Raw genomic sequence first — 14,258 nt, 5'->3', positions numbered from 1 at the left:
GGGAAGGAAAACCAGCTTATTTGTAGAGCTGTACATCTTGGAAATCCATGGGATCAACAAGAACACAAAAGGTGCCAAACTTACAATTCTCCCGCTCCATAGCAATAAAGCGCACAGCACAACGTAAGGCAAGATCTAGCAAGCCCCACCCACAGGCCACAGCTTCGATCTCAGACTTTTTTATGGGAGAAGAGACTTTTTTAACGCAAAACCGCAGCTGTGGTCGGCGGCCGTCCGTTCTCCTTCCACTCGCTTTCCGGCGGGCGACTGGCCTGCGCCTCTAGTTTGTTTCCGTCCTCGTCCGCCTGACCGCTCTTCTTTATAAGCACCAACCATCTGGCCTTGCCGTCCCCGATTCGCCACGAAACCGCAGGGCGAGACAGAGAGACCCCGCTGTTCCGTGCTGAGAAGCAATCCAGCGCGCTCCTTGCGTCGCGGCGAAGCTCTGATCGCTTCTTGTTCCTGTTCGCCATGGCCGCCAGCGTCGCCGTCGAGAACCTCAACCCCAAGGTGAGGCGTTTCCTCCCCATGTCTGCCTGTTCTGCACCTTGAAGGCCCCATTTTGAGGGATTTTTCCGAGGGGAGGTTAGATTTTGATTGAGTTGGAGGAGGTCCCGTGGATTGGGTTCTTGCGAGTTTCTGATTCGGCCCCCGGGGGTTGGATTCTCGTTCGGTTGTGAATTTTGGGTGGAAATTTTATACTTGATTTGGTGGAGTGGTACATGCCCTTCTTACTTCTTTTTTCTTGTGTTCTGATGATCTGATCTTGATTCAAATTTTAAAAATGAATTTTTTGGGGGGATAATCGTAGCAACTGTACGAACACAACGTTTAATCATTTTGATGTTGACTTCGTTTTGCCAAGATCACTAGTCGCTATCTCTCAACCCAGAGGTAGATCTCATAGCGATTTGAGCTGCTGGCGTGACTTTTTAGTTTGCGTCACGGAATATTTAGTGTCATCTATCTCAGGATCCCCTTTTGACTCAAAAGGGGATATGTCAATTTATTTGAACTGCTGCCCCACTTATTGTGCAAAATGATGACATGTTGATGCTGTAAGACCATATCATTGTTTTTGTGAGATCAGAGGTGCTCCTTAGCTGACAACTCGTGCATTGTTACTGAACTTATTGAAGTTTGTCTTAAGTTCTGGTGCTTTACTTGTCTGGGTAAAGAGAATGTGGCGTCTAATGCCTAGCTAATGCACTGATAACTACTGCAGGTCTTAAAATGTGAGTATGCAGTGCGTGGGGAGATTGTCATTCATGCTCAGGTATCTTCAGTGACTACTAATGTTCAGCAATGCTTGAAGTCTACTTAGTATTGCATTACTCTGTTCTTGTTCCCAAATAATAAGTAATCACCTCTCCACAAAGCCATACAGTTAGATTGGATAATGTTCATATGTACAGTTTTGTCAAGGTTATTGGAGTGAAAGTATTACTTTGTCACTGTTCACTGTTTTAAGTGAATTAGCAAAGAACAACATACTGCAATGCCTGGATTCATAAATGTGTATTTGTGCTTTACATCTTACTTGATAGGTTTGAATTCTATGTTTTGGTTAAGGAAATAAATTAAGCATATAGTCTATTTTATGGTTAGAACCTTTTGTATTAATAACTTATTACTCTAGTAATTCAATTTGCAGTTTTTCTTTGATAAACTTCATCCTTGTTATAGAAGGTTAATCTTTCTCACCACATTTTATATGACTCCCTGTGAATGCTTTTAAGAATCTTGTCCACTCCACGTAGACTGGCAGTTCTGACAATAACAGCCTGCTTGGAAATTGACTTAATATAGTCTCCTTTGCTCTGTAACAGCGCATGCAGCAGCAGCTACAAAATCAACCAGGGTCTCTTCCTTTTGATGAGGTACCGAACTGTTGATTTTAAAGTTCGGTAATAAGTAGCTTTATCCTTTTTCAACAATTATGTAGGTCACCATTTCTATTTTTACCCTCGCAGATCCTCTACTGCAACATTGGGAATCCTCAATCTCTTGGTCAGCAACCAGTGACATTCTTCAGGGAGGTACGTGTTTAGTTACCTGCAGAATTCGTCTTTATTTCGTCGATATTTACATGATACATTGCAGGTTCTTGCTCTTTGTGATCATCCATGCTTGTTGGAGAAAGAGGAAATCAAATCACTATTCAGGTGAATATTGCATCTTTCTATTCATCTCCATTAATAAATTTACAGAAAACTTAAATGGAGAGATATCTAGTCCAAACACTAAACTAAGAGCTATCCTGCTAATTTCTTCCCAATTTTGGTGTCAAATCAACATAGGAAATTCCAAATATATTTTGCAAGTGAATGCAATCTATCTTCTTCCAAAAGCAAAGCTCTGCCGAGAGAAATGATAAGGATTTTTTCTAAAGTAAACTTTGTTTAATATGAAAGAACTAATTCCTGTGAAATCTGCCAGGTATTAACATTGTTTTTGTTTCTCTTCAACACTGACAGTATTTAAACATATCTAGGAATACACAAATTGTTTTAGAACTTCCATGATTAATTGATCCAATAATCGTGAGAATTATTACATTATTTTGCCTAGTTATGCACAGTTATGCGTACCCTCCCAATTTAAAATTCCAATATCCCACTTGAAAAGATGCCCTTTTCTGTTTGTTGTTGGTCTTGTTTACCATTGATTTCACTGCTTAATATTTTCTTAGTCAGAAGTTTCCGAGAATAGTTCAAGTGTCTCATTAAAACTTGAAATTCTTATGTGTACTTGATGGCACGCTGCAGTGCTGATGCTATTTCTCGAGCAAAGCAGATTCTGGCTACTATTCCTGCAAGAGCAACAGGTGCTTATAGTCACAGCCAGGTAAGCATCTCACTGTGAGACATTTACTGACCACAATGAGAAAGGAATCTTGGCTTCATTTGATTTGTTTATTTTTCCTAGGGTATCAAAGGACTTCGTGATGCAATTGCTGCTGGTATTGCCTCACGTGATGGATTCCCTGCAAATGCAGATGACATTTTCATTACTGACGGAGCAAGTCCTGGGGTGTGCACTTTTAACTTCTACTTTGATTTTCCTCGACGTTTTCTGAATAAACATGGCATAACTGAAGTCTGATCATGATATTCTTCCCTCTTAAGGTGCACTTGATGATGCAATTGCTGATAAGGAATGAGAAAGATGGCATTCTGTGCCCGATTCCTCAGTACCCCTTGTACTCAGCATCCATTGCTCTTCATGGTGGAACTCTTGTATGTACTTTGATATGTTTGGCTAAAGAATTTCTGTATAGCGCCATATATTTGTATCAGCAATGCCTAAACCAAGGGCATTTCTTTCAGGTCCCCTATTACCTTGATGAAAAAACCGGATGGGGTTTGGAGATCTCTGATCTTAAGAAGCAACTTGAAGATGCTCGGTCAAAAGGCATTGATGTTAGGGCCTTGGTGGTTATCAATCCAGGAAACCCAACTGGGCAGGTTTGTAAAGTCATTTCTCCTCACTTTTAAAGAGCATTTCTTTTTGCTTGAAATTTTATTATCTGTCCGCACCATATTCTTGATAATTGATACAATATTAGACGTGTATTTCTTGTATATTTTAAGTTATTGAATATGTTGTGTTGTTTAAGAAAACCTTTGCTTAGGGGGAAAATGTGTTCCTATTGCTCTGCAATGTGAATAAATGTTTCTGTTATTCATGCTGATGTTAAAAACACAACTTGTATTGAAGTGGTTCATTTATTTTTAGGTTCTTGCTGAGGACAACCAATGTGACATAGTGAAATTCTGCAAAAATGAGGGCCTCGTTCTTCTAGCTGATGAGGTAAGTGGTCGCCACAAAATTTTGAGCTGCTTAATCATATTCTTTGCCACTCCTGTAACATCAATGCCATTTACATTGATAGGTATATCAAGAGAACATCTATGTTGACAACAAGAAATTTAACTCTTTCAAGAAGATAGCAAGATCCTTGGGATATGGCGAGGATGATCTCCCTTTGGTATCATTTCAGTCTGTTTCTAAAGGTAGATAGATAATCAGCTGCTTTATCTTTCTTTTGGTCAAGTCACTGGCTTATCCAAAATACTTGGCTTCTACAACCAGGATATTATGGAGAGTGTGGTAAAAGAGGAGGTTACATGGAGATTACTGGCTTCAGTGCTCCAGTAAGAGAGCAGATCTACAAGATAGCTTCAGTGAACTTATGCTCCAATATCACTGGTCAAATCCTTGCCAGCCTCGTCATGAATCCACCAAAGGTCAAACTATATGGCATTCTTTAAATCATGCCCTGATAGGAAATGCCAAACTGTCCAGTTAAAATTCAGTGCTTTATTCTGCAGGTCGGGGATGAATCGTTTGCTTCCTACAAGGCAGAGAAAGATGGAATCCTTGAATCTTTAGCTCGTCGTGCAAAGGTTCGCCTGGTTGCATTTCTACTATACTTTTGAGCAACTTCTTAAAAATATCTAAGAAAATTGTTCATTTGTTTTGCAGGCACTGGAGGATGCATTCAACAATCTCGAGGGAATTACATGTAACAAGGCTGAAGGAGCAATGTACCTTTTCCCTCAGATTCATCTGCCACAGAAGGCAATTGAGGCTGCTAAAGCTGCTAAGAAAGCACCTGATGCATTCTATGCTCTCCGTCTCCTTGAATCAACTGGAATTGTTGTGGTCCCTGGATCCGGATTTGGCCAAGTGAGTCAACTGAACTTTGACATATTGTATTACACTTTTGTGCCTGTAGCTGCAGATGTTGTTTGGTTGAAACCTTATGGAAATTAGCAGTAATAGGAGTACCATTTTCGTCCAATTTTACTTTGCTGGGTTATCTATTGATGTGTTTTCCTGGGACATCTAATCAGACTGTTAACTTAGGTCCAGTACAGGTTCCCTTTATATTGTTGATTTTGCTATGCAACTTAGTTTAAGCTGTCCTTTGCATTTTTTGAATTTTAGAGTAGGGTGCTAAGCTATTTTACTCGCATGGTATATACTGAACCTATTCATTCTAACATATTTGAATAACCAGTAAAGTACCTCGTAGATTTTTCATATAAAATCGTAGCTATCAACTTTTATTTCATGTTATACCGGTAGTACTGACGATCTCCGTTCATTTCTTACACTGTACAGGTTCCTGGAACATGGCATATCAGGTGCACGATCCTGCCGCAGGAAGAAAAGATCCCCGCGGTGATCACCCGCTTCAAGGCGTTCCATGAGGCGTTCATGGCGGAGTACCGCGGCTAAGCCCTTACAACCATGTGAATGCAGACGGGGGCTTCTGTAGAGGCGCCTTCCTTTTCGCCCCCGTAGTGCTAGCACCATCGTGTAGACCGAACAAAATAAAGCAGTCCACCACCCATACTTTCTGTGTGTTAGCTGATCTCTGAATGGAGGAACAGAGTTTTGATGTCAATCGAGGAAAATTTTGATTGAATTTCTGGTGTGGAATGAAATGCGAAGCTTTTTATTGCCCCGCCTGAGTAAGGGGGTGTTTGGAAGCACTCCACTCCACGAAAAACTGCTCCACTCCACTAACTCCGAAAATTTCGCAGCCTAACGCGTCTAGCTCCAGCAACTCCGGCTCCAGGAAAAAGGTGGAGCAGGGGGTAGATCCACGTTTTTTGTGGAGTATCTTAAGAGGTGCTTTAAAAATTCCTTTACAGACCTCATCGTGGAGTTGGTGGGTATTTACCCACCATTGCCACTCGTTGCACAGGTTACCGGTTCGCGAAACAAAAAAAGGCTCCCGTCGCACCGTGCCGCCCCTACCTTCCACCGAGCCGCTGCCGCGCCGCCCGCCCGGCCGCCGCCGCGCCGCCCGCCCGTCGGTGCGCCGCGCCGCCCGCCCCTGCCACGCCCGCCCGGCCGCCGGCACGCTGCCCGGCCGCCGCCGCGCCGTCCGCCGCTCGCCACGCCGCCCCAGCCTGCCGCCCGCCGCGCCCCGCGCCACTCGCCCGCCGCCCCTGCACCTCGGGAGAAGAAAGGAGAAGAAAGGAAAAGGAGAAGAAAAGAGAAGAAAAGGAGAATTGACCAGTGGGACCCATTCACATGGGTATAATAGACCATTCACAACAAGTGCTAATGTTTTTGGAGCTGGAGCACTGCCATTAGCCAAACACGTGCAGCAGCTCCATATTTTTTTGGAGTTGGTGGAGTGGAGCTAGGAAAGTGTGAAGCTAGTGGAGTGGAGCTGGTTTTTCTGAAGTGGAGTGCTCCCAAGCAGGCCCTAAGTCTGCGTGTTGCTGAAGCTGATAAAGAGGGTACCAATGCCCCTGCTACGATGGTTGCTGAAGCCACTCGCTCATGAAAGTTCCTTTTTACTTTTGGGAGTCTTCTGAGACTGGCAGAACCTAGGAATGTGGTTCGAAAACTGTTTGTAATGCGAGAGGAATTGTGGCACAGTCTGGTGGGTAATTCTAATCCCCACGCTTGAAACGAGCACCGTTGCCTTGGACGCGGGAGATAGAAAAATCCCCTCCCAGAGAATCCTGTCTCCCATTGTGGCCAGCCAAGGACACGGAATCCACGAGAGCCACCATGGCGACCGTGGCGACGCAAAAGCCGTCCTTGCCTGGCAATAATTGTTTGGACGTTCTCACCTACCGCACTGAGCTCAGTCGAAACGTCCTCTTGTTCCATACGTCCCCGGCGGCGGCGGCGGCCGAGGAGGACACAGCAAAATGGCTCCTTGCGCCCTCACCGTTGACTCCCTGAACCCAAAGGTTGGTTGCTTGGTGCCACTGCCACCTTTGTTTTGGCCGCAAATGCCGCTCCCGGCCCGTCAGTTTCGGTTGTTTCGGAGGGCCAAGAGTGCTCGGCTGATCCGTGCACCCTCCTTTGGCAGGTGCTGGCGCTCGCGGATCACCTCGGCGGCGACGCCATTGCCCGCCGCGCGCAGGTACGCCGCACATCCACACGGAATTGCTTCTATGAGTTCGTCCGGTGAATTTCTTTGTTCATCTATAGTTCTTCACACGTATTTTTGTTTCTAGAGACGAAGAGGGACACAAGGAAAAATAAAAGTAAAACTATGGTGATAATTAACTAAGACTTTGTAAACTTTGCAAATTAACAGATATTGTCCCCCTTCTTGTTTTCCAGTGCATCCAGAAGGAGATAGAAACAAAACCCGGGTCACACCCTTTCGACGAGGTATGCTGATCATAATCTCATTCATCTGCTACTCCGCTAGGCATTCTCTGGCTTTCAGAACTTTTCACATCTATTACACTCTATTTAGTGCTTCTACATTTTACCATGGTTAACAAAGTTTCTGTGTCTCCCGGTAGATAACCTATTGCAACCTCAGCAATCCTCAGTCCATGGGGCAGCAGCCAAACAAGTTTTTCCGAGAGGTGACCGATTGTTCCTAAGAATTGTACTAGTTGTTCCTCATTTCCTCTCCCTCTAATGGATTCTCTCTTTTTCCAGGTTCTTGCGTTGTGTGATTATCCCCGTCTTCTAGAACAGAGTGAAACTAATTCCTTATTCAGGTAAAATATGAACAAAGCTAAGTATATATATCCTACTCATGGTACTACTCATGGTAATACTTATGACGCACCAGGGGTTGTATTGGATTCTTATCTTATCCTGATGTTGCAGCTCTGATGCAATAGCAAGGTCACGGAAGATTCTTGACCTCTTTCCTTGGAGAGCAACAGGAGGGTATAGTCACTGTCAGGCAAGATCAGGATTCTAAAACGTCTTTGGACAAATGCAGAAATAACCTTCTGCTTTCTTTTCGAGAATGCGGATTGAGATTTTGTTAAACTGAACTATTTTGTCACATTAGGGTACTGAAGGATTGCGCGATGTAATAGCTGCTGGAATAACATCTCGAGATGGTTTCCCTTGCAATGCAGAAGACATTTTCCTGACAGATGGAGCAGCTCCACCGGTACCTTTTCATTTCATCATGCAGAGTGCACAGCACATTGAGTGATAATTTTTTTTTTCTGCTAGCTATCCAGATATAATATTTGCACTTCATGATTCACAATGCATGTGGCTTTGTGGAAGAGAATAAGTAAAAAGCACAAAACCTTGATACTCTATCGAGGAAATAAAAATATGGCTGTCATACAGGGAAAGAGAATGATTTGGCTCAGTAACATAAAAGCAAATATAAACTTTGCCTTTTTGCTATGGTTAATCTTCTTTTTGATTTTACATCTTTGTGTTTTGCTGGTAAAAAATAATTTCTAAAATTAAACACCAAGTAAATCATGTGAGATCATTGACAATGAAGACCATTGTGCAGGATATAAGGACTTTATGTAGGCCTAACAGTGTGCCCAACACAAATGCTTGATATCTTTAATTTCTTGTGGTGAACTTCTTGTCTTCTTCACAATGAAGATCATTTTGTGTTGCTCATTTTCCAACAGGTTCACATGATGATGCACATACTGATACGGGATGAAAAAGATGGTATCCTCTGCCCAATTCCATCACATTATTTGTACACAAGTTCTATGGTTCTCCAGGGTGCGACTCTTGTACGTGCTGCACTTACCAGAAACAAAAAGCTCACACCAGTTACTAATTTACTATGATTTACCAATTTTTGCAAGAAAAACATATCTTCTTTCTCAGGTACCATATTACCTTGACGAATCTAGAGGTTGGGGAGTGAGGATGTCAGATTTGAAGAAGCAGCTGGATGGTGCCCGATCAAAGGGTGTAAATGTGAGGGGACTTGTGGTGATAAATCCAGGAAACCCTACTGGACATGTAGGCTTACTGATCACAGACTCTTGATTCTAATTTCCAAGTGTCCAAATCTGATTATATTCATCATAGGTTCTTGTGGAGGAAAATCAGCGTGAAATTGTGGAATTCTGTAGGAAGGAAGACCTTGTTCTTCTAGCAGATGAGGTAAGGTTGTTCTACTTATCTTCCTAATTGTTTAAACAAATTTTCTAGTTATTTGCAAATACATCCCAATGTCTTTCTGAACCTTTTGTATGTTAGGTTTATCAAGAAAACATCTACACAGCTGATAAGAAATTTAAATCTTTCAAGAAGATAGCACGGTCCATGGGGTTCAGCGAAGGAGACATATCTTTAGTGTCATTTCATTCGGTTTCTAATGGTATATACCATTGGGCTCGATTATTTGCTTTCTTACATATTTCTGTTGTACTTATATGCTACTTTCTTCTATCATTTGCAAAAGAAAAAAGGAAACAAAATAAAATATAAAATAAGCTCAAAAAACTGAAACGTCTCTTATTGTTACTTGACCTTATGAGCAACTTTTGTTTAACATTTGAATGTTGCATAATTTGGACATAAGAAAGTTCGAGCAAACAAAAAATTGCACAGTTAAATGAACCTAATGACAATTAGTGGTGTCATTTAAACCTTAAATCTTTGTTGTCAGGGTATTATGGTGAATGTGGGAGAAGGGGAGGTTATATGGAAGTCACTGGCTTTAATTCTGAAGTAAAGAAACAAGTGTACAAAGTTGCATCCCTAAGTTCATGCTCCAATATCTCCGGCCAGATCCTCATGAGCCTAGTCATGAACCCACCAATGGTCAGTAAATGGATCACCTTTTTTAGAACAGTAAATGCATTTCCTTGCATTGGTCTGAATAAAATGATCTCGTGTATCATATTTGGTTTTTACATTATATACCATAACCCATCCTTTTCAGGTTGAGGATGAGTCATACACCTCTTATCAGGCAGAAAGAAATGGAATATTATCAACTTTTTCTCGATGTGCTGAGGTTGTTTTAGTATATTTTCAGTTCAGTAGCCTCACTTCTGACTTTACCATAGAACCTCAACTAAAAGAGCATAACAACGTCTGCATATTGTGTTTTCCCACTGATTTTAGTCCATGGCGTGTGCATTGAACTGCCTGGAAGGAGTGACTTGCTGCAAAGCTGAAGGAGCAATGTTTGTGTTCCCTTCAGTGCACCTGCCAAAAAGGGCAATTGCAGCTGCTGAGGAACGGAACACAGAACCAGATGTATTCTATGCCCTCCGTCTTCTTGAAAACACTGGGATTGTTGTTGCGCCGGGTTCTGTTTTTGGACAAGTGAGTAAAATGCGTTCATGTTTATGTACTTATTTTTATAAACAGATCATAATATCTGTGATAGATAAAGAAACAAAGGAACAAACATATTTTGTTTCAGAATAAAACAGAATGTTCATCTTTTTTATTTCATATTCTAATATTTTGTTCCCCTCTGTTATATTCTGAAGGTACATGGTACATGGCATTTCAGATGCACAATCCTGCCAAAAGAAGAGAAGATACCACTGTTCATCTCCCGCTTTACAGCATTTCATGAAGCGTTCATGGAAGAATTTCGCAACTAACAGTTGGCAGCACTTATTCCTATTTATAGCTCAACTTAATACTTTGGGAAAAAACCTGGATCCATGTAACAAGTTCATGATTCCTGTCTGAAACTAACTTGATTTTTCACACTCGATGTGTCTATCTTCTTTTCTAGTAAGAGACCTCATGTATTTTTGTCAAACATGTTTACAATTCAAAATTACGAATATTTAAACAAATACTATTTGAAAAAACTAAGAATCAATAGAAAATTTTTACATATACATCCCATTCTCCAAGAATCTTATGATACCAAATTTTGACATAAAACTCATTAACTTTCCTTTCTGTATACATTTGACATAACTTTAAGTAGATATCCAATATTGAGGTCGGCAGAAGTGCAAGACCCGGATGGGTAGCAGCTGAGAGTCAAGTCTGAGTTGTTTATGTGCCTCATGGAAAGACCATTTCTCGGTCTGTGTGTTGCCGGAGCAAATATATTTTGGAATATATATTTGCATTGAAACCATAAAACTATATTAGTAGATTAACCTTGTGATGCAATCTCTTAATATAACGAATTTGTTATGTTTAATCTAACGAATCTAGAGATTGGGGAGTGAACATGTTAGATCTGAAGAATCAGATTGATGGTGCCTGATCAAATGGCATTGTTGTGAGGTGCCTTGTGGTGATAATTCTAGGAAACCCTACTGGATGTGTGTTTTACCGATCACTGACACATGATTTTTTTAGAAAAATATATTTCTACAAGTCCCAAGGCAATTGAGGTTTGGATAGGTTCTGTTGGAGGATAATCAGCGTGAAATTGTTGAACTCTGTAGGAATGAAGACCTTGTTCTTCTAGCAGATTATTTGATAATAAATGTCTGATATTATTTTCTTTCTCATATCCCAGCTACGTCCTCTTTGTGTTAATGATTTGTTCCAAGTAGTATGAACTTCAGGGGATGGCACATCATACACTAAAAACTCGCAATACATGTGGAATTTGGATATGAAAACCTTAATTTTTTCATCCTTGCCGTCAGGACATGGTGAATGTGGGAGAAGGAGAGTTACAGGGAAGTACAGGTTTTAATTCTGAAGTAAAGAAACAACTGTACAAATTTGCATGCCTAAGATCATGCTCCAAAAATCCGGTCAGATCCTCATGAGTCTAGTCATGAATCCACCAAAGTTCAGTAATTATAAATTCTTGTATAGCGTATCTGGTAGTTACATTTATATCACAGAACAAGCCACCTTTTCAGGTTGGAGATGAGTCATACACCTCATATCAGGCATATAAGAATTTGATGCTATCATCATTTTCTCGGTGTGCAGAGGTTGTTTATGTACATTTTCTATTCGTTCGCTTAATCTCTTACGATATAACAGCAACAAAAGGTGCAGTACTGAGATCCGCATATTGTGTTTTTTTTGCGATGGCTTTAAGCCATGGTGCGCACGTTCAACCCGCCTTGAAGGAGTGACTTGTAGCGAGACCGAAGGTGCAGTCTCCGTATTCTATTGTGTTTGTCTGCTGAAAAAGGAAATTGGCGCCGCTGAGCAAAGGAACATGCAACCAGATGTGTCCTGCGCTCTCCGTTTTCTTGAAAACACAGGGATTGTTGTGCTCTGGTTCTGGTTTTGGACAAGTGAGTAAGTTTGTTGATGTTTATCTAGTTGTATGTTGTAACAGATAATACAAGATGTTATAACACGAATAAATTAGACAACGGAACAAGCTTATTTTAGTTGGAATAAATAGAAATTTCATCTCTTTCTTTCGGCATTATAATAATTTGTTCCTGTGTTGTATTCTAAAGATACCTGGCACAGGGCATTTCAGATAGACAATCCTGCCACAAGAAGAGAGGATGCCACTTATAATCTCCCGCTTTATGGCATTTCATGAAGCATTCATGGAAGAATTTTTGCGAATAACAGTCTGCAGCACTTCTTCCGATCTGTAGGCTTTAGCACAAGTCATACCTCGGGGAAAACCTGGACCATAACTGCCTGTTGCTATCTGGAACTATTTGAGTGTTTTCATTCTCCTCCATTCTATTGCAGCATTTTAGTCCAGCGCATTTTGTTTTCGAAGATTAGAAGCTAAAACTCATCGATTTTTTTTAAGTCCACTGTAATACCGAGGTCGTCAAGGTTGAGTGAATTCGTGGCAAGCAAGTTGGAAGTCATTGTCAAGATCCATTACCTGAATAAACAATAATTTTTTACTCAATAATGCTATAAGAATTAGAGACGGAATCGCCAGTTGCCACCAATTATCTATCAATGTCACAGCCGAGCAACTGTGCTTAATCTACAACGCTTAATCAAGCAACCAATTATCATTTTCGCCACACCTTTCATTGACCTAACATCCTTGTTTAAAACTATATCCACCACCATCACCACTAATGGCCACTTCGATGACATCAACCCATGAATACTTCTATGGTCGCTGCAAGGCTCCTCTAATCCCATCATCCATGGCGGCCTTGAGGTGCTATTGCCTTCAATCGACTGCAGCCATCGTTCAGAGGAGGAAGAGTTCAAGAAAGATGATGATCAGAGCCTCCATGGATGCCTGTCCAAGTTCTGAATTGAAAAAAAGCCCCAAGTCTGTCAGCTTGACTGGCAAGGTCCACAAGGTATATACCTGTTCTTTCAGAGATGTTATCTATGATGAGCATCTGAGACATTGCTGGTCTTTTCTGATCTGGAACTCATCTTTCAGGTTTATGAGGACAAGAACATGGGAATCCTCTGCTACACTGATAAGAATGGCGAATTGGTGTGTGAAGGCCTAGACGAAGGCCCGAGGCTGACCTGGCAGGACATGGAGAAACTGAACATGGAGAAGTAAGTCGTGTTCAAAATTGATCTGTCTTACAGTCTGTGAACAGTAGAGAATGCAACAACTGATCACATACTGTTTATACTGTGATGTGCTTGATTAGAAATGCAAAAAACCAAGGAGATCAAATGCAGAGGACATTGCCGGTAGCGGGCATTATTGACTGGAGCAGCCTCCCGGCTGCTATTAGCATGGGGAAGAACTGAAGAAGAAGCTGAAAAGCTTAGCTAGTTCTGTACACGGTCTCTTGTTTGGTTGCTTGCTCTGTAATGGTTAATAAGGATCTTTGTGTGTTGTATAAGATTGCAGGAGAGAAGAACTGATCTAGCTGGTCATCGCCCAATCTCTGATGTATTAGGGGATGCATGCCCACAATTTTACTTTAGCTTCAGTTTCAGTACCATTTGGCAATCAAAGGTGTTGAAGATGTACAACTCAAAAACCTAAGACAGGAAAAAAGGTAGTAGCCTAACTGAGATGTGAAATATTTGTCTTTTCTCTTGAACTGTCAGTGCATGACTTTTGTTGGTGCCACCTGCAGATTCAAAGAACATCACAACAAGAAGTACTCCCTATGTCCGTCCTGAAACTGAAATATAAAGGCATCTTAGGATTTTTAGATTAGGACAGATTAAGGAGGTGGGCAAATATCTCATATACCCTTAGCTAATGGTACTACAAGGCAAGTTTTCCAGTTAACAAGAAAAATATTTAGCAAGTTTTTTAATTGAGTTGATTGAGTACTTGCTCAAAAACTCCTAGGACGCCTTATATTTGAGAACACCTTATATTTCAGGATGGAGGGAGTATGTGTACTTTTTTTATAAGTTGCAAACACTACGACCCCGTTTGCATACCCCTGCTAAAGTTTAGCACCTATCACATAGAATATTTGGATGCTAATTAGGAGTATTAAACATAGGCTAATTACAAAACTAATTGCACAGATGGAGTCTAATTCGCGAGACGAATCTATTAAGCCTAATTAGTTCATGATTTGACAATGTGGTGCTACATTAACCATTTGCTAATGATGGATTAATTAGCCATAATAGATTCATCTTGCGAATTAGCACAGGGTTCT

The 14,258-nt window shown here is 41.2% G+C and overlaps 3 protein-coding genes across 3 annotated transcripts; all 3 read left to right on the top strand.

Moving 5' to 3' along the window:
• Window positions 1-245: 245 nt before the first annotated feature.
• On the top strand, window positions 246-5,437 carry LOC117839736 (alanine aminotransferase 2). The gene is made up of 15 exons (XM_034720142.2): window positions 246-510; window positions 1,226-1,276; window positions 1,830-1,880; window positions 1,974-2,039; window positions 2,104-2,165; window positions 2,769-2,847; window positions 2,929-3,033; window positions 3,129-3,239; window positions 3,330-3,467; window positions 3,739-3,813; window positions 3,896-4,016; window positions 4,096-4,250; window positions 4,335-4,409; window positions 4,489-4,692; window positions 5,131-5,437. The coding sequence occupies exons 1-15, from the start codon at window positions 472-474 to the stop codon at window positions 5,245-5,247; spliced, it is 1,449 nt and encodes a 482-aa protein (XP_034576033.1). The 5' UTR covers window positions 246-471; the 3' UTR covers window positions 5,248-5,437.
• A 1,130-nt stretch (window positions 5,438-6,567) lies between these two features.
• Window positions 6,568-10,454, top strand: LOC117835945 (alanine aminotransferase 2). The gene is made up of 15 exons (XM_034715277.2): window positions 6,568-6,725; window positions 6,848-6,901; window positions 7,105-7,155; window positions 7,293-7,358; window positions 7,435-7,496; window positions 7,609-7,687; window positions 7,799-7,903; window positions 8,394-8,504; window positions 8,602-8,739; window positions 8,809-8,883; window positions 8,980-9,100; window positions 9,392-9,546; window positions 9,668-9,742; window positions 9,853-10,056; window positions 10,227-10,454. The coding sequence occupies exons 1-15, from the start codon at window positions 6,684-6,686 to the stop codon at window positions 10,341-10,343; spliced, it is 1,455 nt and encodes a 484-aa protein (XP_034571168.1). The 5' UTR covers window positions 6,568-6,683; the 3' UTR covers window positions 10,344-10,454.
• Window positions 10,455-12,709: 2,255 nt separating this feature from the next.
• On the top strand, window positions 12,710-14,030 carry LOC117835947 (uncharacterized). The gene is made up of 4 exons (XM_034715278.2): window positions 12,710-12,968; window positions 13,055-13,179; window positions 13,278-13,634; window positions 13,716-14,030. Exons 1-3 carry the CDS (start codon window positions 12,735-12,737, stop codon window positions 13,378-13,380), a joined length of 462 nt encoding a protein of 153 aa, XP_034571169.1. The 5' UTR covers window positions 12,710-12,734; the 3' UTR covers window positions 13,381-13,634; window positions 13,716-14,030.
• Window positions 14,031-14,258: the final 228 nt, after the last annotated feature.

The sequence above is a fragment of the Setaria viridis genome, chromosome 9 (genome assembly GCF_005286985.2).
Source record: "Setaria viridis chromosome 9, Setaria_viridis_v4.0, whole genome shotgun sequence".
In the NCBI taxonomy this organism is placed as follows: Eukaryota; Viridiplantae; Streptophyta; class Magnoliopsida; order Poales; family Poaceae; genus Setaria; species Setaria viridis.
Note: the sequence above shows the minus strand (reverse complement) of the source record. Positions and strands in the feature narration are given on the sequence as shown.